We start from the raw sequence: 22,939 nt of genomic DNA on the forward strand, positions 1-22,939 counted from the left end.
TCACGTGTATTTCTACGCATCTGCAAATGTTCACCACTTGCATGACATTTTCCTAGGTGAAAAGAAAAGCTTCCATGCCCTAGTAGTGAAAATCGAGGGGGCTCTTCTTGGGACCCCCAGCGCAGCGAAGCAGCTAAGGGGAAACCACCTCACGCAGTGTGAGTAGTGATGATTTGCCCCCACGGAGCAGATAAGAAAAGGCAGTGGCTTGGAGCATAGTTTTCAAGGCTTCCCCAGCTCACGGGCTCAGCCAGTTTTACTCCTTCCTTCCTCAACCATGCATACAATCTAGTTCATTCCATGGATCCCTCTTCCCCCGAGAATGGACCTTCACCCGCAGCAAGCACAGCTGACCAGATGTCTCTGCTCTAGGGTCCCCAGTGCCTCCCCCGTGCAGGAGCCAGGCCTCCCCCCAGGAAACTCCCAGTCAAGGGCTGGGCACAAAATAGGAAGGTCCTTGCTGGTTTCTCCCTCGGAGCAGGGAGGAGAGTCCAAGGGGTCTCCTCATGGCTCTTGGTCTTCCCTTGGAATCCTCTCCGGAGGTACTTGATTCCTTCCCTGAGGAGCAGGAGAGCAGCTGCTGGCTGGCCTGGCAGTGAGGTGTGCTTTTCTCTAGGAGAGGGACTACATTCTGCTTCTTGGATGAGAGAGGTAGACTAGGTGTTATTTAGAAATTTTTTTTTTGAAGATTTTATTTATTCATTTGACAGAGATCACAAGTAAGCAGAGAGAGACAGGCAGACAGGCAGAGAGAGAGAGAGAGAGAGAGAGAGGAGGAAGCAGGCTCCCTGCCGAGCAGAGAGCCTGATGCGGGGCTCGATCCCAGGATCCTGGGATCATGACCTGAGCTGAAGGCAGAGGCTTTAACCCACTAAGCCACCCAGGTGCCCCGAAATTCTTTTTTTTTTTTTTTTAAAGATTTTATTTATTTATTTGAGAGAGAGAGAGAGAAGACAGCAAGGGGAATGAGAGAGGGAAAGCAGGCTTCCCGCCGAGCAAGGAGCCAGATGTGGGGCTCGATCCCAGGACCCCAGGATCATGACCTGAGCTGGAGGCAGATGCATAACAACGGAGCCATCCAGGCCCACCGGTTGTTTAGAAATTCTTGAGCTCAGATTCCGGCATCAAGATAGAGTGGGTTCAAATTCTTCCTCAGCCACTCTCAGGCTGGGACCCGACCCCGCGGAGATGAACATGGGTGCTCATCTGAGAACTCACTCACCTCCCTGCGGGGGCTATGCAAGCATCAGGGCAAAATGCCCCCGTCCGGGGGTGGGGGAGGTGGTGGCGGGGTTTGTAGAGCATCTACACTCAGCAGGTGCTCTGGTGCGATACATTCTGATAGTTTGTAATTTTTTTTTGCTCTTCCTCATTCATTTGTATGAATGTCTATATTTTGTCCATATAAGTTAATAGTTTGAGATGTGTGATGAGTTGAGCCATTAAAAGAAGCAAGTATACATTTTTAACTACGAAACCTAAGGAGTTGGGTGTTTGTACCAGGATTGTTGCCGTCTGAAATATTGATGCGTTCTTACTGCCCATTTCAAAGATTTTTTATTTATTTATTTGACAGACAGAGATCTCAAGGAGGGGGAGAGGCAGGCAGAGAGAGCAAACTCCCTGCTGAGCAGAGAGCCGGATGCGGGGCTCGATCCCAGGACCCTGGGATCATGACCTGAGCTGAAGGCAGAGGCTTTAACCCACTGAGCCACCCCGGCACCCCTTACTGCCCATGTTGTATACAGATCTGAATACGTTCGCCTCTACATGTAAATACGACTTTGGGTCTGTGCTCCGATGGAGGAGGAGCACAGAAGTGGGCCACTAGGAGGCCACGCCGTTAAGAAGATCGAAGTTCGGGGAGGCCTGGGTGGCTCAGTCGGTTAAGTGTCTGCCTTCTGCTCAGGTAGTGATCCCGGGGTCCTGGGATGGAGCCCCTTGTCAAGCTCTCTGCTCAGCAGGGTGTCAGCTTCTCCCTTTCCCTTGCCTGCCATTCCCTCTGCTTGTGCTCGCTTGCGCTCTCTCTCTCTCTCTGTCAAACAAATAAATAAAAGAAAAAAGATCACAGCTCAGAAATAGGACACATACACAGTAGCAGTGATGCAGGTTAAATTGTACAGGAAAGACACGTTTTCAGAACATATATTTGTTTCATTTTTTGAAGACACACGTCTTGTCTTTTAATCAGTGGCATCTTAGGTGTGATCAAATACAACAGTCCCTTCAAGACGCTTTGCTGTTTGGGGGGAAAGAAAGGTCCTTTACCTTGGGTGGGAGTGTGAAGCCGGGAAGGCTCAGGAAGGTCTACGCTGTTGAGATGGGTGGAACCGGGTGGAGGGAGGTCATGAGCCGAACAGAAACCAGCAAGGGAAGCGGCAAGAGCTTGAGGCTGGGGAAAACGCTAGGGCAATGGAAAGAGGTAACCAAGGGGACGGAGGTGAGGAAGGCAAGGGACAGGGACAGGCTCAGGAGTTTCTGAATTTTATCATGCAACTAGGAGAGGGCCAGGGAAACTGTTGGTAGGAGTGGTGAGACCGTTGTGGTGAGTAATGAGGTCTGTGCTCGGGATTATGGTTTCATAGACACACAGATGGGAGTCAGAGCGCTAGGTGACCTGGAAGGCTAGTAGGACAGCATGGTGTGGAGAAGTGGCGAAGAGAGACGGAAGCCCGTCTCTTGGTCCCACACAATGTGCCATGTATGATCTCATGTGCTCTTTGAAATGACCCTGGAAGTTATTGGGAAAAACCAGTGAGTCGACTCCGTCTTCTCTCTCCAGGCTCACTTCCTCCCTCTGGTCCTACGGCTCAGCCCGACCTTGCCCCAAGCCCAGCCCGCACGATTGTGTCTTGTGCGAGATGCGTGGGCAGACGTTGCCCATTGTGGTAGCTTGGCTTCTCAGTGTTTTCATGCGTCCCACAGCTTCTCCTCTCCTCCACCTTTACGCACCATCTGGAAGTTCTTCACACTTGACACTGGTGAGACCCAAGGCCCGAGTGAGCACGCCCCAGTGGAATACCAGAACAGAGCTACAAAGCTCTGTCCAGACCCCAAAGCTCTGGAGTGAAGACCGTGCCTTTCAGGAGGTTTTCGAGACGGAAGTTATTATTAAGCAGGAAACAGTGTCCTGTTGGCATCCAGGCCCAAAGCCGGGGCTACCCAGACTTCAGGTTTCAGATATGATTTCAGTGATTGGGGAAGCAAGTGCCAGTAGGGGGACAAAGAAATATTTGGGCAGAGACAGAGATCATGAGAAATAATTAAGAAATACCGCTCATTCTTCCATCTATAAGGAGCTTTATTAAAATCTTTCCTCTCACTCTCCTTTCCTTCACTCCTGTCCTTCCTGTCACAGAGATTTCAGGGATCACTAGGTGCCAGCTACTCTGTGATGAGCGGAATGCTGTATTCATTGCTAAGAGCTACAGGTGATGCCTGGAAAAAAGAGGAAGGCACAACTCTGGTTCTCCAGAAGCTTGAAAGCAATTGCTCTAAATGAGACATACCCCTATAAAACAGTGGGGGAAGCATTGACAAAGTAAAGCACAGGTACATATCTGGGACTTAGGAAGGTAGTGAGGGAACATGCACGGCCAAGATCAGCTCAGCCGAGGCTCGCTCGTTCACGGTCTTTGGAGGAGATGATTTAAGTCTTCAGAATTCTAGTAAGGCGAGGAAGTAGCAGTCCGCTCCAGCCCAAGAACTGTGGGAACAGAGACCCACAGCAACGGTTCTCAACCAGAGCAACTCTGTTTCCCCAGCGGACATTTGGGAATATCTAGAGGCGATTATACATGGTCACAGCTGGAACCGGATGCCACCCACCACGGGGGAGTGGTTAAAGGACAAGGAGGCTGCCAACCTGCCTACCGTGCGCCAGAGAGCCCAGCAAGGTGATGCCCAAAGTACAGAGGTTGAGAATCGCTGCCCTCCAAGGACGAGGGGCCCAGCAATGGGATGGGGTGTGGGACAGATTACCCAGAAAGACAAATGGGGAAGGATTCATGGGGGTGGCGGAGGGCGGGGGGGGGAACCTGAGGTTGAAAAAGAACCTAGAGTCTGGCTTGCTTGGCTCAGGGTGGTCCTTAGGGTCTAGTGTTGTAGCTTCTTGGACAATCCAGAGACCCAAGAACGGTGCTCTAGAAAACTCTGATGACAGCAGAAGGAAGAAGACACTTGTACCAATATCTACTAGGGCTGCACCAGCTTTTCCTGGATGGTGGCTGTGGAGGGACCCGCTGGCGAGAAAGAACCAACAGGACGTGCAGACCTACTGGTGCCCCCGAAGGAAGCAGAGGGTGGTCCTGAAGTCTAGAACTTAAATATGACAGTGTCCCCCAAGGCCTAGCATCATCCTTGGGCCCTTGGCGGGGGGAGTGGGGCTTTGGCTGGCTTTCATAGTGTTGTTCTCTTTAGAAAGGACAATATTTTGTTCCATCCGATGAGGAAGTTACTCTTTTAATTTGTTTCTAACTCGTCCTAAGCCCGATGGGATCGCTTCTCTTAGGCTTTCTGGACGAGAGAGTGAATCTACACCACGAGGCCTGTTTTGTTTTGTTTTTTAAATAGGAGAGTTTAAGTAAAAACAAAAAACAAAACCATGTTCTCCTCGGGAGGAAACCTGTTGCTTTGACGAGGTTTCGCTCCCATAGCTGCTGCCCTTGTCACCATTTATTCTTCCTTCCCAGCTGTCTGAGAGGGCCCCCTCCTCTCTCCTCACACGGCCTCTCACTGCAGGCCCCTGGGGTGCGGATGGGTGGGTGGGGTTCACTTCTGGTTCCTGCCCCTCGCTGTCCCGAGAGCAGCCTGTGGTGGCCTGGTGTGGGGTGTGCTCGCGCGCACAGGCATGTGTGAGCTTTGCTTCTGGGAACAGGGAAAAGGGCAAGAGAGAAACAGATGGACCCCCTGAGTTTCTCCTTGGCCTGAAAAATGAAAGGCGGAGAAAATCGTAATAAAACACGGAAACAGCTGTGGCAAGACATCAGCAGCTTGCGGGGTGGGTCCCTGCCTGGGGGTGGGGGGTGGGGGGGGGTTACAGTCTGTCCAGAGCCTTCTCCCAGGCAGGGCGGGCATCCCCGAGAAGGGTGTCCTCGGCGGAGATGGGGTCCCTGCCCCCTCCACCCTCTCCACTCTCAGAGTCACAGTGCAGGACGGAGACCGAATTATCTGTTACAGATCAGAGGGACGGATCTGCAAGCAGACCTCCTTGTTGTTGCTGGGGTCTGTTCTTTCTTTCAATCTCGCATACATTTGAGAGAAATCTGGTTACGTCAGCTTTGCGTAAACCTGGTTTTTGTCAGGCGCTCGGCACATCAAGTCACCCAGCAGGTTAAGACCCCGAATCGTTTCTGTCCACGATGGCCCGGTACGTTACAGGGAATGAGCAGAAAGGACAAGACCGAATCATTGGCTCCCTTTCAAAAGCCATTGGACTCTTCCTCCGGGGGGACTTTTGGGCTGGGGAGCTTTGAGAAATCACGTGTGAAGAATGTGGCCGCTCGGAGAAAGAGTGTAGATGTCACATCAGAAAAGACAAGAGATTCTGGGAAAGGGAGGACTTGGCCAGCCCATCCCCACTGCCCGCCATCAATAATCGAATGGTAAGGACAGCTTCAGTGAAACCACTAGACTTGTAAGCAAGTATAACCTGGCCAGGCGGGGCCATTGAGATGCTAATCAAATGGAAGGGGCGGGGCAAGAATCTACAAATCAGGCTATGGTTATTTCTTTCTAGGTAATCAGTTTATTTATTTATGAAATAATCTTTTCTTTTTCTTTTGGGGTTTAAGAGCAAGACATGTTCAGATGATGAATTTTAGAGACTAAGGCACACCTGACTATAAGCTCTTTATTCACTTAACTCCCTGGACTACATTTAATCCAGAAACATAACTCCATAATTTATTAAAATTACTTGTTAATGCCGGTCTCTCCTTACGAGGTGTGGGGTCTCTCTGTGCCACCAGCTTCCAGCGTGGAGCCTGTCAGGTGGTCGACGAGCATGAAACATTTGTTGTCTCAATGATTATGACCTCTTGAGCATTGCAGTGGAATAGACCAGAGCAAGACAGTCCTTTCTACACTCTATGCCCATGAGGGTTATTTTGATTAATAGCGGTGGGTGTTGGCCTCTCCCTGGACAGCTGAATTTCATTTGCCCTCATGTCTATTGATCGGTGACTGGTCATGGCTGGTCTCTGATACTCTCTTGGCTCAAGTTACTTTCCTGCCATCTTAATTTTGCTGTCCGGCATGAGTGCAGGCTTAGCTTTCGGTAGTTAACCACTTACATTATAGCTGGGTCGAAATGACCAGATAACACAGATGAAAATCAGACGTGCAAGAGCCTGGGTGGGAATAGGGGAATCTGGGAGCGCGGGCATTGGGGAGACTTAAAAATGCCATATCATTTTTTTTTTTTTTTTTTGAAATCCCAGAAAACAGCTGCAGGTGGAGAATAGGATGGATTTCAAGAATTCTCCATGGAGGCTGGGGTTCAGACAGGGGCCAGCTGGGTGATGAAATCAACGCAGAGGTCAGATGTGTGTGCTCATGTTCAGTGAGGGCTTCAGAAATTTCAGGGACTTTCAAAATTGGCTCTGGAGAGAGGTGGTTCTGTTTGGCTGGGAGAAGGGACAAAGGCATGACCAGTCTGGGATTTAGGGGCCTCAGGCATAGAGGGAAATGAAGCTCCAGACTCCTTCCTCCATCTCTGCTTTGGGGGCCCTAGAAGAAGCATTCCCTTTTCTAGCCCCCCAAACTTACAGAGATGAGACACCCAGAAGAAGAGCAGATCTTACTCTTTCTAGAGGCTTAAAGCCATAAAGTGCAAAAGCCCCACAAATATGATCTTTCTACAACGTCCTTTAGCTGTACAGATGTGGGTCCCCACAAGTGCGAGGATTTAGGGTAACTTGAAGAAGCATGACCTAGAAGTTCAGATGTTTACTTGGACTTTAACATTCCCTTCCATTATCCTGACTTCCTCTGTCTCCCAAGCTGCCCATAATGGAGCTGCGAGTCTCCTATTAGAGAGTCCTAGATTCCCAGCCTTATTTGTCTGCAGCTAGACACAGAGGGCCAGTACAATCAGTCACCCGCACTGCCCACAGTACTTGGCACGCTGTACATGGTTCTAGCTGCATTCATACAGTTCTAAGGAAGCTGCAAAATGAAAAGTCATGGGGTGTCTGGGTGGCTCAGTTGGTTGGGCATAGGATTCCTGATTTTGGCTCAGGTCATGATCTCAGAGTCCTGAGATCTAGCCCCGAGTGGAGCCCCGAGTTTGTTCGTCTCTATGCTCAGGAGCGGGGAGCACTGCTTCTCTTCCTCTCCCTCTGCCCCTCCCCACTTCCTAAAATAAATAAATAAATCTTTAAAAAAATCCTAAGTAAAATGGATATCTTGGATATTCATTTGTTTTTCAAAGGAAGGAAAGAAACATCTGGGTTCTAAATGGGTAAAGTGGGTCATCAGATCTGACATCACATTAATTCTATAATGCAGAAGAAAGTGCAAGAGAATGACAGAGACCATCAAGGAAGAGGGGTCACTGGAAATGCAAAGTAAAAGCACAAAATATCATTTCACGAAAATAGGTCTCAAAATGCAAAAATCTGACAACAAATGTTGTCATTGACATAGAGGAACTGGAAGCCTCTTTCATATGGGAATACATAAGGATTTACGCACCTAGAAAAAATGGTTTGGCAGGTACTTACGAAGTTGAGCATTTATCTGTCCTATGACCCAGCAGAAACATTTCAAGGTATTTGCCCAAGAGAGATTTCTATCAGCCCTATTTGCAGTCATCTCAAACCAGACAAAATCCAAATGTCCATCAGTAGGAAAATGGATGGACTCATTGTTGTACATTTACACAAGGGAGTGCGATTCAGCAAGAGAAGAGTCAACTATTGACACATAAAACATTGATGGACTTCAGAGAAATAGAATAGAATTGTGATGAACCTAAGAAACCAGGTATGGGGCACCTCGGTGGCTCAGTGGTTAAAGCCTCTGCCTTCGGCTCAGGTCATAATCCCAGGGTCTTGGGATTGAGCCCCGAATCGGGGGGGGGGGTCTCTGCTCAGCAGGGAGTCTGCTTCCCCCGCAGCCTCCCACTCTGCCTGCCTCTCTGCCTACTTGTGATCTGTCAAATAAATAAAAAAAAAAATCTTTTAAAAAAAGGAAAAAAAAAAGAAAAGAAATATAAATAAGTATACATTATATAATTCATTTATGTCAAGTTCAAGAAGAAGCAGATCTGATCTGTGGAGATAGAGATCTGACCTGTGGTTGTCCATGGGTGTTGGGGATTGACTGGGGTTGATGGCTACGTTCTCCGGGGGTGATGGCCACGTTCTCTAATTTGGTTGGGGTGGTTATGGCTCAGATGTATACACTTACCAGAGAGTGCAGAGGTACACCCTTCAGATCAATGCATTTCACTGTATGGAAGGTTTTTTGTTTTCATTCTGTACCTCAGTAAAATAAGGGAGGGTCAGAGACAGAAAAAGAAGAGGAAATCTGTGAAGGATGCTTTCCGGGGAGTTCCCGTGCTCTCCGTGCTCACCCTTGCTTCCTTGGGGGCACACCCTAGTGTTATCCACTCTCTTCAAGTTAGCAAATGGGGCTTTAAAAGATGCTACACACAAAGCTCGGAAATGCCTTCTTACAGCCAAGAATCACAGAGCCCCGGTGGCTGACTCACGCGTCTAGGTAAGTCAGGTGGGATGTGAGCAGCGGTGACTTCTCCTGGCTCAGCGATTTCTCCCCACTCACCCTGTGTGGTTCCCTGGGCCGGAGAGCAAGCAGGGGCGCTTCGTGGTTCCTGTCTCACAGAGCCATCTGCGGGGGCGAGACCTCACAGAAAGAGGCTGGAGGTAGGTGTTCAGAGGATGCTGAGTGGGATAGGAGTTGAAAACCACCAGTCTGAGTAAGAAGATACGCGCCTGAATCAAGACAGTCACACAAAGGAGACATCCTGAAGGTGGCCCAGGGGAAAATGTCAGCTCTGATCAAGTGCCTGCCCCACCAGGGATGCCAGCTTTGACCACCTGCCGGGACCCGACATGGGGCGCCGTCCCCATAAATGTTTCTTTCTCTTCTCCCCTGTTTATCCCATCTCCTGGGACTCTGTCGGGCAGACAGGGAACAGCAGCTAGCCCGTGGGAGGGGGGCAGAGAAGGGGAGGACCACGCTTTCCCTAAGTATGGTTCTCCATCCTGAAGCAATCATGAGGTGAGGAAGGAAGAAGATAAAATTTTTTTAAAAAGATTTTATTTGTTTATTTGACAGACAGAGATCACAAGTAGGCAGAGAGGCAGGCAGAGAGAGAGAGGAGGAAGCAGGCTCCCTGCTGAGCAGAGAGCCTAATGCGGGGCTTGATGCCAGGACCCTTGGACCATGACCTGAGCCGAAGGCAGAGGCTTTAACCCACTGAGCTACCCAGGCGCCCCAGAAGATAAAATTTTAAATCAATTTAGGTATTTCCTGGAATGGGGCATTTCAATGACTGAAAGGGGACCTTGAAAAGTGTTTATTATTTTGTAAGTATATCACTGAAGGACTTTGTATTTTCTGAGAATGTTGGGACAGATCATGGCCTCTTTTCCCTCAGCCCCAATCCCACCCCCCTTGATGACTCAGGGCCAAGGGAAGACCCCAGCTCCGAATAAAGCCTACAGAGACAGTAAAAGAGTTGCATTTTGGTCACATCCCACATGCTATGCTTGCTTCGTATTGGAGGTTACACACGTATTCAATGCCCGCTGGGCATGCACCTGTGTTTGGCCATGTGTTCAATGGCACCTCCTCTCACCAGGTCCCCAAAGACAGAAGGTAGGGCTCATGCTCGGCCCCACTTTCTCGGTCTACATCCCACCCGTTCTCAAACCCCACTTCTACCTCTCGAGTCTCCTCACAGCCATCCTCCCTGCCTAGCCTTACCTCAGGTTTTCACGTTCTCCGCAGTGGACTAGACAAGAGATTCCAAGAGGAAACAATCCCTGTTTCTGGATTAAAACAGTGACATCAAAAGTCTGGCTTGGAGGGAGCTGGGTGCAGGGGGGGGGGGGGGATGTCCTCTTATTAGCACACAATGGCTCTTGTCATTATCCTGCTTAAAATCTTCCTAAAATTCTCTGTGGTTCTACCCCTGCTTCTGTCTCAACTAATTCTCCGCCACTTTATCTGCCCACGTCCGACCCTGGTTGTACCCAACCAAGCCGTGGTGGCCCCGAGGCATGAACCTGTTTTGCGTCCCCTCATTCCTACCCTGTCCCTTCTCTGTGCCTGAAATATCTTCCTGCAGCTAGCCCCCTTCCCCTCCCTCCAGAAGGCTCTCTCTGCCTTGCATCTTCTGTATTTTTACTGTGTTCCGTGCACACCTTAAGCTCAACCCTCGACACTATTGTTGGTTTAATTACTTTTCTTCCATCCTTTTTCTCGCGAGCTCCTTATCTTATTAGTTTTGGAGTCCCTCGCTCCTAGCTGAATGTTCATCACGTGTTCACTTCATTGATCATTTAATTACAGAAGAATTGGTGACTTTTTTGCTTCTTAACCCCTAATACTCAATTCCCACTTGAGGATCTGGGGGAATAAAAGCAGCTTACTCTACCAACAAAGGCATCAATAAGCTGAGCTCCTATTATGCATCAAGCACTTTTCTGGATACCAGAGGTAAGTTGGGAATAAGACAAAGTTCAGGGGCACCTGGCTGGTTCCATCAGTAGAGCAGGCAACTCCGGATCTCAGGGTTGTGAGTTCAAGCCCCGTGTTGGGTATGGAGATCACTTAAAAATAAAAATCTTTTTTTTTTTTTTTTAAAAGCCCACACACCAAGTTCAAAGCCTTAGTCAAAGGTGATGGACACAAACGGCAAAGATGCTTTCAGAAAGTGATGGTGTTACCAGGGTAGAGAGGATAATGGGAGAGTGACTGGAGTGACAGCATGTGGACCATTCGATCTAGGGTAGCCAGGTCCCGTGGAGAAGATGACATTTGAGCTGAGATCTGAAAGATGGAAAGGGAAAAATGGGGATGAGGAAAGGGTGCTTCAAGCCAAGGAATGAGCAGGTGCAAAGGCCATTAAGTGGCAAAGAGCTTGACAGATTTGCGAATGGAGGGCTGAGGGGTGGGGTCACAGAGAATAAGGAGAGTCATGGCAAGAGACCAGGTCACAGAAATGGGCAAGGGCTAGAGTATGTAGGGAGAGAGTGAGTAAAGGATCAGATGGTAAATATTTTAGGCTTTGCAGATCCTGATCTCTATTCCAATGGCTCAATAGTGCCGTCATAACAAGAAAGCAGCATACATGATCTATAAGCTAACGAATGTGACTGTGTTCCAATAAAGCTTTATTGGCAACAATAGGTGAGGACTGGAGTTGGTCTGTGGGCTATAGCTGCAACCCCCTGGGGGATCCTCTGATAGAGATTTTTGGATTGTATTCTAAGTGAATAGGAAGGCATTGCAAGGTATTGAGCAGGAGGTGGGGTGGGGGTGGGGTCTTTGGTCAGATTTTTTTCCCTAAAGAGATTCCCTATAAAATGATTTACAACACAAGGGTTTATTCTTTTTTTTTCCCATTATAAACTCTATTTCAAATTTTCTTTTGAAAACTGAAGATTCAGTAGGTGGGAGCTGGTAGTGGTTTGGGGAGGAGTCAGTGGTAGTTGTCTGAGGCTTTTTATTAGTTACAGGACCTTAGGTTAATTGTTTAATCTCTCTGAACCTCAGTTGCCTCCTTAATAAAAATGTAATAATAACGCCTATCTCTATGGGTTATCAAGTGGATCAAATGAGATCATATATATATGAAACATCTGTCACGGTGCCTGGAAAAGTGAGGGGCCGATGATGTAAAACCCTTTTCCTCGTTCTCCTTCCATGGAGCCTGTATATATCACAGTCCAGTCAAGACAGAGATGAATGTAAAGCTTGGTAATTAAGTTCAAAACTCAGTTGTACAATTATGGAATAGGTGAGAAATATCTCACTATCACATAACTGGGTACTGTGGCCACCATAACAATGAATATAGTTCTAATTTAAATTAATAAAACTATGAATTGATTACAAAAATATCTGATTACAAAAAGGATGAATCAACTCATCTTTCGTACTAGTCAAACCCTACTTGGGGTCTTGGAATTAATTGGGGGCATGTTAGTAAGTTAAATACATTCACAGAAGAATGACAAAGTAGGGAAGAGTTGGGGACCAAGTCATGTGTAAAATGTATTGGAAATGTTTAGCATGTGGGAAAATAACAAACAAACAAACAAATCCTGAAAACTGTGTAACTAGTTGAAGAGCTGTGTTTGAAAGAAAGACAAGTCTCCCACCATGTTGGTGTAGAGCCAGGTCACCTTGGACTGTTGGTAGAGACTGTAGAGATAAGACTTTTGCACAGTTAAAGCTCGCCTGGACAGGCACCTGGGTAGCTCAGTTGATTGGGCTGCTGACTCTTGATTTTGGCTCGGGTCATTATCTCAGGGTCATGGGATCAAGGCTTGCGTCAGGTTTTGTGCTCAGTGGGAAGTCTGCTTGAGATTCTCTCTCTCCCTCTGCCCCTTCCCCCATGCTATTGCTCTCTCTCTCTCTTAAAGGAAGGAAGGAAGGAAGGAAGGAAAGAAGGAAGGAAGGTAGGTAGATCTCCAGGACAGGGAAAGTGAGTTCTCAATCAATGGAAGCATTCTAGAAGAGACTGAAGAGTGTTCAATGGCTGAGATATTGCATAAAAATTTTTTTCAGTGAGAACACAACCAGACTAAAACACCTCCCATTTCTGATTCCATAAACCTGTGGGGTCCATTGAGCAAGCCTCTAGAGATCAAGAGACCCTCTTATATTTCAGGGACTGGGTCCTTCCCCTGAGGCCTCTGGAAAAAAAGAGAATTAATTGTGTGATACACGAATGTGTGGTTCGTGGAGAGGTCGAGAGACTAAGAGTGTTATTGTAGGGGGCCAGGAAGGAACGACTAAGGTAAAAACGGGGGGGGGGTCACTTTTAGGTAAATTGGGTCAGAGTAAATTCACATGACTGAAAAATGGGTGGAGATCAGGAGAGAAAGAGGACGGAAAGTTTTCACTAAGTTCATTGCCAGATCCATCAACCGCCCAGTCCGTCTGCATCCAAGGCTAGACTGCCATCTTCTTTTGCCTGGATGGTGAGCCTCCCAACTGGCCCTAATCGGTTGTATTTTTTTCCATCACATGGGAACAAGAAATTACCCAAGTACGATTGGTTTCTGCATGCCTTGCTTTACTACTGTAAATTGTAAGCCCCCGGAGGGCAGGGGCCGCATCTGTCCTTGTCCACTGCTGAGTCCTGCCCCACAGGAGATGTATTGCAAAGGTTTGTGGGGACAATGAGGAACAGAAATCATCCTCAAGTGGCATATGATGACATGATATCATGGTAATTGGATTAAATTCAGTATAAAATTTTGAAATTTCCAGGGATGTGTCTAGCTGCAGCTTTGAAGTAATGTACATATTGCCTTGAATTTTGCCTGGTTATTTGGAATAGATCCGAACCTGACATTGCCAGCCCCACGTCGTATTTGGTCTGAAATAATTCTTCAGGTATACAGAGTCAAAGAGGTCTGGTCTGTGAATGACGGCAAAGGGATAACCCAGCAAACCTTTGTCGGCTCGAAGAGTCCACGGAACAAGCTAAGAAAATGCAGAAAAGAGGTGATGTCAGATAGGAAAAAAATAGAAATGAGTCAGAAGTAAAGGAACGAGGAAGGACAGGTAATTAGCAGTCTTGCATGGTTTACTTCGTTTAACCTGTACGATGCCCGTGAAATAATCTCATTTGAGACATGAAAATCACCTGCATCTCAGAGGGCTAAGATAACGGTTTAAGGTCTCGTGCTCGAGTGTCATGGCAGGGATTCCCAGCGATGTGTCCTCTGACTCTGACACTGACCCTGAGTCCGCGTTGCTGTCCCATAAGCAGACCATGTGCCAGGCACGGGTGGGAATAGAAATAAAATGATCTACCTTGTATGCACTGATGTCGTGGTTTTGCCAGCCAACAGTTCCAGTCTTGGGCAGACCCAGGTTTTGTGGGGTCAGGATCTTGTATAGTTCTGTGGCAGGGGGCACCCTTTTGGAAAAAAAGGATATGTATTTTTATTTTTATAGATTGTATTTATTTATTTGAGAGAGAGAGAGAGAGGAAGAGAGCACAAGAGGGGGGAGGGAGGGAGGAGGAGGGAGAAGCGGTCTCCCCGTTGAGCAGGGAGCCTGATGCAGGGCTCCATCTCAGGACTCTGGGATCATGATCTGAGCCAAAGGCAGATGCTTAACCAACTGAGCTACTCAGGCGCCCAATATATGTGTTTTTAAAATATTAGATTTAAGTACAGGGCCTTCCAAGGAGTCTGGGCAAGTGACCAGGCCAGAGGCTCTCACTTCATTGAGCATCTGTGGTGAATCTCTCTCTGCTATAATGCTAGTTCATCAATTAAGTTAATTTGCAAAGTGTCTCAGCAGGGCCTCAGAAAAGTTCAGTGTAGAAATCAGGGAAAAGAAAGGGTAGGCTGGAGTTCAGGGGGGAAATTCAAACACACGGCTCAAGATAACCCGTAAGCACCATTTCCACAATAGCCCGAAGGACGGATTCGAAGTGAGGTTTTTATTCCCTTATGTTTGTTCCCCTCCCCTTTTTAAAAGCCTTTTTTGGAGATAGTTTTTTTTTTTTTTATCATAAAAAATTTATTTATTTATTTATTTTAAATAAACAGGTTTTATTTTGAATACAAATAAACAAAATAACCGTGGATCGAATTATGAGCTTTTTGGTTCAGGAGGACTCTTTCCTAGGTTTTGAATAAACGTCTTGTTGTCAGGGTGATAAGCTCTGCGTTTCTAGATTTAGAATAAAAATTCCTCTAAAATATTTTGTAATCTGGTGGTGCTGGGCTTTGCCTCGATCTGGAGCACGCGGGTTGGTGGGACTCAGAGGAATTCTCTGGGCTCCATTGTCCCTTGTGTTTTCCTGTGTATCAGAACCAGCCTGTGAACACCCGTTTACTGTTTACCTCTTATGACTGTGCAGTAGGAGTCCTTTGTGGACCAGAAGATTCGGACGCAGTCCATTGCCAGACTGCTTCTTGCTAAAAACTGCTCTACTAGCAAGGATGTTATAAGAGGAGAGATTATAAATGTTTTTAACAAAAGGGGAAACCAAGGCATAGGAAAGTAAGCCACTTGCCCTCCCTGATTAAACCCAAACGGAGCCTTGTGGCTCTTGAAGGTCTGTGGAAGGTCATACGCGGAGGAAAATAGCACATTTCTAGGAGAAGAGAAAACAATCTTGCAAACATTATGGATTTGGTAGGGGAAGCGGTGGTCGGGACTGGGTGGTACGTGTTGGGTTTAACAGATAAGGGGATTTGGGGGAATGAGCGTGGATATAAATTGGTGAACACCACAGATGCTTTAAAAAGGACTTTGAGAGTGTTGGCAGGGGGAAAAACAATAGAGATTTTATAAGAATGGAGGCTAGACTCTGAGCTTAAGCCAACAGGCACGGTGGCACAAGCCAGCAACAGAACCTGACATCTGGGGGTGGGGGTGGGCAGGGGGAGATGTGCGCAGCGCCCCGCAGATCCCAGGCCTTCAGTCGCTGTTGAAGGAATTTGCAAAGGAGACCGAGCACTAATGTTGTCTCGATTTGATAACTACCATTTTCCTGGTTGCCATGATCCCGGTGTGGGACCCAAGCCAGGAATCCAGAAAAGCCAAAACAGACAATGTGGCGTAATACCGGAGAGTCTGGATACCGGTGAGGACGGTCAGGGACAGGGGCCCTGAAGTCAAACCAGCCTGAGATGACAAGAGACTTGACTCCTTTAGAGACACTTCCCCAATCAGCCAGGGTGTCTGTGGGGGTTGGGGGGGGTTGGCTCTGTGTGGGGGTGGGAGGGAAGGAGTGATTTCATCTGTTTAATGAAAAATGACCTGGACGTTTCTCTGATCCTGGAAACTCCCATGTCACTCAGGCCAAGAAAAACAGGATTAGGTCTTATTACTTCTACCAGGGCTTTGCAACTTCTCAGAATGAGTTAACTGGGAGGGAAGAGCAAAATAAGGTAATCGCCTTCCATTGTCCCTGCAGATAGACCAGGGAGGCTCTGAATCACATATAATGGGTTAATAAAACAGGCTTCCCTCTGGTCCTCTTTGAAAACTTCTCTTTTGGCTTCTTCTGCCTTCTAAATGGACACCCCTTGTTGGTATGTGACCATGAAAGTATAGAAAGTTTGCTCAATTGAATTGAGACAGGCAAGTCACCCCTCTGGCATTCTGTCTACAGACAAGCTACTGATTTCAGGTCTAATATTCCGCTCTGAGTTTCAGAGGGAAATAGCTTTTGCCCTGAAGCATGAGGCTGTTAATATCACAACAAACATTTTGCCCAAGAGGGGAACCACGGACAGGGAATGGTCTAGGTGACCTAATAGGGGGACGCTTTCCAAGACTTTTCCATGTAGATTTTGGGGACGCAGTCTTTTCGTCACTGCCAATTTTGGGATAGTCAAAAGTGCAACATCAACCCTGAGACCATCACAGTGATCGGTGTGTAACAATCTCTTTTGTGCCTCAATTCTTCCAATCATCCTTTGAAGGGGAGAATGGGGTGAGTAAGTCAGTCCACAGGGCCGCTTTCCTTTTAATGCAATGTATATTTATTGTAAACAATAATATACAAAAAAAAAAAAAAAGAAAGAAAAAAGGAAAAGATGAGTTTCACAGAGGGAACAAAAGGTTTGGGGGAGGGAAACAAACAAAACACGAACACAAACCAAACCTTACCTAAGGACAAAATATGATTTAAATGCCAGGTTTCTTAAGTTACAGAAATATTTTTTTTTAAAGATCTGCTTTTATACAGAAATTGAAAGATGCCATATTATAAGAGTGCTTTAAGATTTTATTCTACTGATTTCTAAAACTGTTAATATATCTTTTTTTAAATTAAAAAAAAAAAAAGTTTGCTGTCTTTTTTAAAAAGCAATCCTCGAACTCTCCAGCCACAGAAGGAATTAAGAATTCAGGTCTCTTGTTGGGCTTCTCCCCTCCAATCTTTCCTCCTTGTCTCCAAGAGAACATGCAGGGGACTATCCATGACACATGCCAGCCTTGTTTTGTGTCAACACACACACACACACACACACACACACACACACACACACAATTTAGGCAGCCCAAAGATCTGTGGCAGAAAAACACTGAAAAAGACTCAGTGATACACTACATTTGCAACCTCTCATTTATACAAAAAGAAAAACAAGTTTCCAGTTTGTTTTCAACAAAACAACAAAGAAAAAAAAAAGGACAGACAAAAAGGCATGTATATTATACAAATCTAGGACAAGAAATCCAAAGAAACTTGCTTTTAATAATAATAAAAAAGATTAAAGAGATAAATAAAAAAAAAAAAACTGGTTACAGTTAAGAACATAATTTAACAGATGACCATACCCTTTGAGGAAGGCTCCAACAACCTATTTTAAGGAAGGTAAAATTTCAAAAAATTTTTTAAAAAGAGAAAGATTTTTTTTTTTTTTAACGAAAACCTCTCCTTACAAAATAAATAATTTTAGCACGTGGAATGTCTTGAAGGTTCACTGCTGGTGTTGGGAGAGGCACAGGTGAAGGCATAAGGGAGAAGGCTCTAGCATCTGTGTCCCACATGGGGCTCGAGCAGGCAACCAGGGGGCAGTGTGCTGGGGCACTTACTGGCTGCTGAAACATTCCCAGAACAGATTTCATCTCCTTTGCTTGGTTTTCACTTCTTTAAGATTGCAGCAAACAAGCAAATGAGGAAGGAAATGCACTAACAGAGAGTACAAGTATTTTCCAGCAGCACGGTTTTAAGGCTCAAGGTATTTTCTCTTGTTTAAAAAATATATATATGATAAAGCTTACCAAATGCTTCTCTAGACTATGGTTTACTTCCCTATTTGCAAAATAAGGCCTTTATTTTTCTTTCTAAGGCAGCTCCTCCTTGAATCAGAAAGCCTGAGGATTTAAGCAAAGCTAACCCCCAAAACTGATCACATAACACAAATTCGTGTTTTTTTTTTATGTTAATACAACAACACACACACTTTTTTTTTGTTGTTTTTTGTTTTTTGTTTTTTTGTTTTTTTGTTTTTTTTGTAAGAGAAAGCTCATCTGTACAAAAATATTCTGGTTGCAGGAAAAGCTAGCGCACACTGTTCAACTAAGTAGTTTAGCTGTTGGAAAAATAAGAGCATTTAATTTCTTTATCTAAAAATATGTATAAATCCCCTCAAAATGGTAATGAATCATACACAGTACATACTAAAAATATTTAAAATAGAGAATATTCCTCACAGAGGACTTTTTTTCTTTAATTACTGCTAAAAAATAATTACAAAGTCCAAACAGGCAGAGAGACTGAGCAAACTGGTGATACGACTATTCTCCATGATTCTCCATGCTTGCTTCCAAGACCGTTTTCAAGTTCGGGTCCTCCGGGATTCCGCCGGGTCCATCTGGCCACGAGGGTGGCCTGGCCACTTGCTTTGCAACAAGGTGGGAACGCGTTCGGATAGCTGATGTTTCCGTCTGGGAATCTGGGTACGAGTTGCCTTTAGCTTAAATGTCTTTAAAGAATAGGGGGAAAAAAAATCGTCCCAAGGAAATTGTGGCGGGTTCTTGCTTGCTTCGGTGCTTTTTTCCTAAAGGATCATCACACGCGGCCTCCTCAAGGTCTGGTGAGCTGTGTGTAGACCGGCTGTTCCCAGTGCTGGGGGCTGTGGGTCTGCGGGATGGAGGGGACCCCCGAGGTGTCGGCGATGGGGGTGTACATGGGCCGCTGCGCGGGGTTCATGTAGGTGAAGGTCGAGTAGAGGCCGGAGCCCTGGCCCGCCGCGTGGCTGTAGTAGGAGCCGGAGTTCTGGTGGTCTGTGTAGTCGTACTGCGAGCGGGTGATGGGCGGGTAGGAGGGGCTGTAGTGCGGGAGGTTGAAGGGGCTGTAGGCGATCTGCTGCGGCGAGTGCTGCTGCTGCTCGCTGTAGTGGCTGGGACTCAGCTGCTCCGTCTTGATGTGCGTTCGCTGCGACTGGCCCGGCTCGCTGCTCAGCGGGGTCAGAGTGTGCGCCGGCTGCGGCGGCGGGGGCGCCGGCTGCGGGGGCGGGGGCGCCGGCTGCGGGGGCGCGGGCGGGGCCTGCGGGGCCTGCGGGGGCTGCTGCGGCGGAGGCGGCGGCGGCGGCGCCTGCTGCTTGGACATCCACACGTGGCCCGCGCCCGCCGGGGTCGCCGCCGTGCTGCTGATGCCGTAGCTGCCCGTGTAGGTGACCTGGCCGTGCGTGGCCGGCACCCCCGGGTGGCCATTGGGCGGCAGGTACTGGTCGAACTCGTTGACGTCGAAGGTCTCGATGTTGGAGATGACGTCGCTGCTCAGCTCTCCGATGTCCACGTCGCGGAAGTCGATGGGGGGCTGTCGGCCCCCCTCTGGCAGGGGGCGCCCCTCGCGCTTCAGGTCAGCCTTGCCCGGCTGCACGTCGGTTTTGGGGGTGGTGGGCGGCGTCGGCGGGCCCTGGGATTGCCCTGCGGGCGATCAAAGAGAAGAAGCCCAGTCGAGTCAACAGGGGCCGTGCAAGGGCTCTAATCTTAGGACCCCTCCTTGGATCCTCCCTCCGAGCTGAAGTGTCAGAAGGACCCGCAACCGCGCGGGAGGCGCGCAGCACCCGAGATAAGTCGCCAAATGATTAACCCGCCAGTACACATTCGGCGATCTCCTTTTATGGGGGGCAGGGAGGGTCTGAGGCCCGGAGGGTCGGGAGGACCGGATTGCTACTTGTGGAAGAGGCCGGTGTGTGCTTTTGGGGTGGTGGAGCGAGAGAAGGAGGAAGAAGTTCTGTAAAGCTGTAAAGGCATTTTACCTCGCAATAAAAATTAATCTGCTAAGATGTAGAGACTGAGGTGTGTGTGTGTGTGTGTGTGTGTGTGTGTGTGTGTAGGGACTTCACGGGGGTCCTAGGCTGAGAGGGGGGTAGGATTAGGCTCTAGGGGTAGTTTTTCCCTCTCCCGGGAGCGCAAAGTCCCTAAGAGGAGCCTACTCGGTGGAGACCTGGGGGTGTGCCGTGGGGCCCCTGGGAGGCCCAGTCTGGCTGGGCCTGTGGGGGCGGGGGGACTCACCGGAGTGTTCCCCGGGGGAGTGCACCTCGCTCATGCCGGAGGAGGAGTGGGGCGAGTCCGCCTGCAGCGCCTTGAAGATGGCGTTGGGGGAGATGTGCGTCTGCTCCGTGGCCTCCTCGGCCTCCGCCTGGCCGTTCTTCACCGACTTCCTCCGCCGCGGCTGGTACTTGTAATCCGGGTGGTCCTTCTTGTGCTGCACGCGCAGCCGCTCCGCCTCCTCCACGAAGGGCCGCTTCTCGCTCTCGTTCAGCAGTCTGGGGGCGGGGGAGGGGGCGCAGGGAGAAACAGAGGGGGTTCTGTGAGACGGGCCGAGCTGTCAGGTCGGCGGGAGGGGGGAGGTGACCCCGACCGCTCGGCTTCTGCGCACACAACCCCTTCCTCCCTCCTCCCTGCTTTCCAGCCCCTGCCGCAACTCCTAACTTTTAAGTTAAAAAAGAAAGAAAGAAGAAAGAAAAAGCAAGAAAAGAAAAAAAGAGAAGAAAAGGAGAAGGAAAAAAAAAGGAAAAATAAATCTCGGTTCTTTTAGTCGGACCTGAGCCGTCACTCCCCGCCCCGCCCTCGCTCCTTCTATTTTGGAAAACCCTGGAGATGAAAATAGCTCTTCGCTGCTAGGGATCTAAGTGCTTCTGCTACTGTAGCTAAAACGCCCCCCGCCCCCAAAATCCTTAAAAGCTTTCCAAAAATCACTTAATCGTCAAGGAGCTCCTCCTGCCCCCCCCACCCCCGCCGCGTCCACCTATTTCCAGCAGTAGTCAGCCCCCCCCATTCCTGCTTGGAGTCTTCTCTGGCCTTGAAGTCCCCCCCCCCCACACACATCCCATCTCCCTGGTTTGTAGGGCTACACGAGAGAGCGCAGTTGGAGCGAAAGAGGGACAAACTTCACTTCTCACCCAACCCCCAACTTGGGATCGAACTTCACGGCGACGGGAGATAGGGCTGGCAGCCCCCTCCCACCGTGTCTCCCACAGTCTTCTCCCACCCTCTGGCTCTCTCTGTCCCCTTCCCCTCCGCACCCCCCGCCTCCCTCCCTTCCCCCCCTGAGAGCAATCCAAGAACTTTGTCAAACTCTGAGCCAAGTTACACTTCGTCCTCCCCCCGCCCCCAACCTGCCCCCCCAGCCCCCCGCCGCCGCAGCCCGCGGGCTCCGGGACCGGCAACTCCCTCCTGCTGGGAGGCGGGGCGCGAGAGTGTCCCGGCCAGCGCCCCCCGCCCCCCGCCGCCGCGGAGCCCACCCTGCCGCGCCGGCCCTACCTCCAGAGCTTGCCCAGCGTCTTGCTGAGCTCGGCGTTGTGCAGGTGCGGGTACTGGTCGGCGAGCTTCCTGCGCGCCGCCTGCGCCCACACCATGAAGGCGTTCATGGGCCGCTTGACGTGCGGCTTGTTCTTGCTCGAGCCGTTGACGCGCACCGGCATGGGCACCAGCGTCCAGTCGTAGCCCTTGAGCACCTGGCTGACCGCCTCGCGGATGCACACGGGGAACTTGTCCTCCTCGCTCTCCTTCTTCAGGTCCGGCTCGCCCTTAGGGAACGTGTTCTCCTGGGGCCGCGTGTTCTCGGTGTCCGAGCCGGAGCCCGAAGGGCAGGGCGAGCCCGCCGAGTCCTCGGACATGGTGGGGCTGGGGGCGCCGGACAGGCCCTTCTCCTGCTCGTCGGTCATCTTCATGAAGGGGTCCAGGAGATTCATACGCGGGCCCGGGGCAGGGGGCGGGTGGCCGGGAAAGGCGAGAAGCCGCGGCGGCTCGGGGACTCGAGGCGCGGGCTCCTCTCCCCTCGGCTGCCCGGACGCGGAGCGAGCGGCTCCCGGGGAGCCTGGCGCGTCACCCGGCTGCGGCAGCGAGCACTTGGGAAGGCGCGCGGTGGCCAGCCCGCAGCTGCCCGCTCCAAGTGGGGTAAGGCGAATTGGAGAGGAGGAGGAGGAGGGGAAGAAAGAGAGCAAAAGCGGGGCGCTTGCACCCCTTCTCTTCTCCTCCTGCAAAGAAAAGTTCCTGGAGTGAAACTGGCAAGTCGCGGCGCCACTGAAGTTTCCAGTGAGTTTCAAGCTCCGCTCTCAGCTCTCCGACTCCCAGCCCCGGGGCTCTTTAATAACTACTGCTCCTCACCTTAGAGACGGCCAGCCAATCAGAGCGCGGCATTTCAGGGGTTGGCAGGCAGCTGATTGGACTGGACTTTTCGGGGAGGAGGATTGTGGCACTGGGCTTGGGTGACGAGAGGGGAGGGGAGGAGCGGGGAGGGGAGCGCTGCCTCTGGTCTGGCGTGTGCGGGGGGGGGGGGCGGGTGTGCAGCGGGGAAGGCGGGGGACCTGGGACGTCCAAGTGTGTAAGTTTGCCGTACTCTCGTCATGTCAGAAGTTTGGTGCCGTCTCCGCACGAATTTTGCGTGCGTGTGTGTGTTTGTGTGTGTGTGCGTGCGCGCGCGCGCGTGTGTCTAGACTAGGATCTTCCCCAAGCATTTCTTTTCACTGCTTTCTGCGCGGTCCCGGAGACTTAGCTGGAGTTCGGAGCGTTCGAAAAGCAGTCGCTCTTTACCGGGTAGCCCAGTTTATGCTCCCGGAGCCTGCCTCCTCCGAAAGTGCTTAGAAATGGTCTTTTGAAGCAAAGGTTTTGGTGACTCAACGTCCGCTGTTCCTCTGTAATAATCCATATAAATAGATTAACATGCTCTGGTTCGCCGGGGCTGGTGCGGCTGGTCGGGATTCTGCTGCGCTCTTGCAAGGGGAATCAATGAAGACCAAAGATAAGTCCC

At 49.5% G+C, this 22,939-nt stretch overlaps 1 protein-coding gene across 1 annotated transcript; it reads right to left on the reverse strand.

Annotated features, from left to right (window-relative positions):
- Positions 1 to 16,692: 16,692 nt before the first annotated feature.
- On the reverse strand, positions 16,693 to 22,255 carry SOX9 (SRY-box transcription factor 9). Its single transcript, XM_059149145.1, has 3 exons — positions 21,451 to 22,255; positions 20,200 to 20,453; positions 16,693 to 19,608 (listed from the first exon to the last, which is right to left on the reverse strand). The coding sequence occupies exons 1-3, from the start codon at positions 21,879 to 21,881 to the stop codon at positions 18,764 to 18,766; spliced, it is 1,530 nt and encodes a 509-aa protein (XP_059005128.1). The 5' UTR covers positions 21,882 to 22,255; the 3' UTR covers positions 16,693 to 18,763.
- Between the last annotated feature and the right edge of the window lie 684 nt (positions 22,256 to 22,939).

Source organism: Mustela lutreola, chromosome 15 (assembly GCF_030435805.1).
Source record: "Mustela lutreola isolate mMusLut2 chromosome 15, mMusLut2.pri, whole genome shotgun sequence".
NCBI lineage: Eukaryota > Metazoa > Chordata > Mammalia > Carnivora > Mustelidae > Mustela > Mustela lutreola.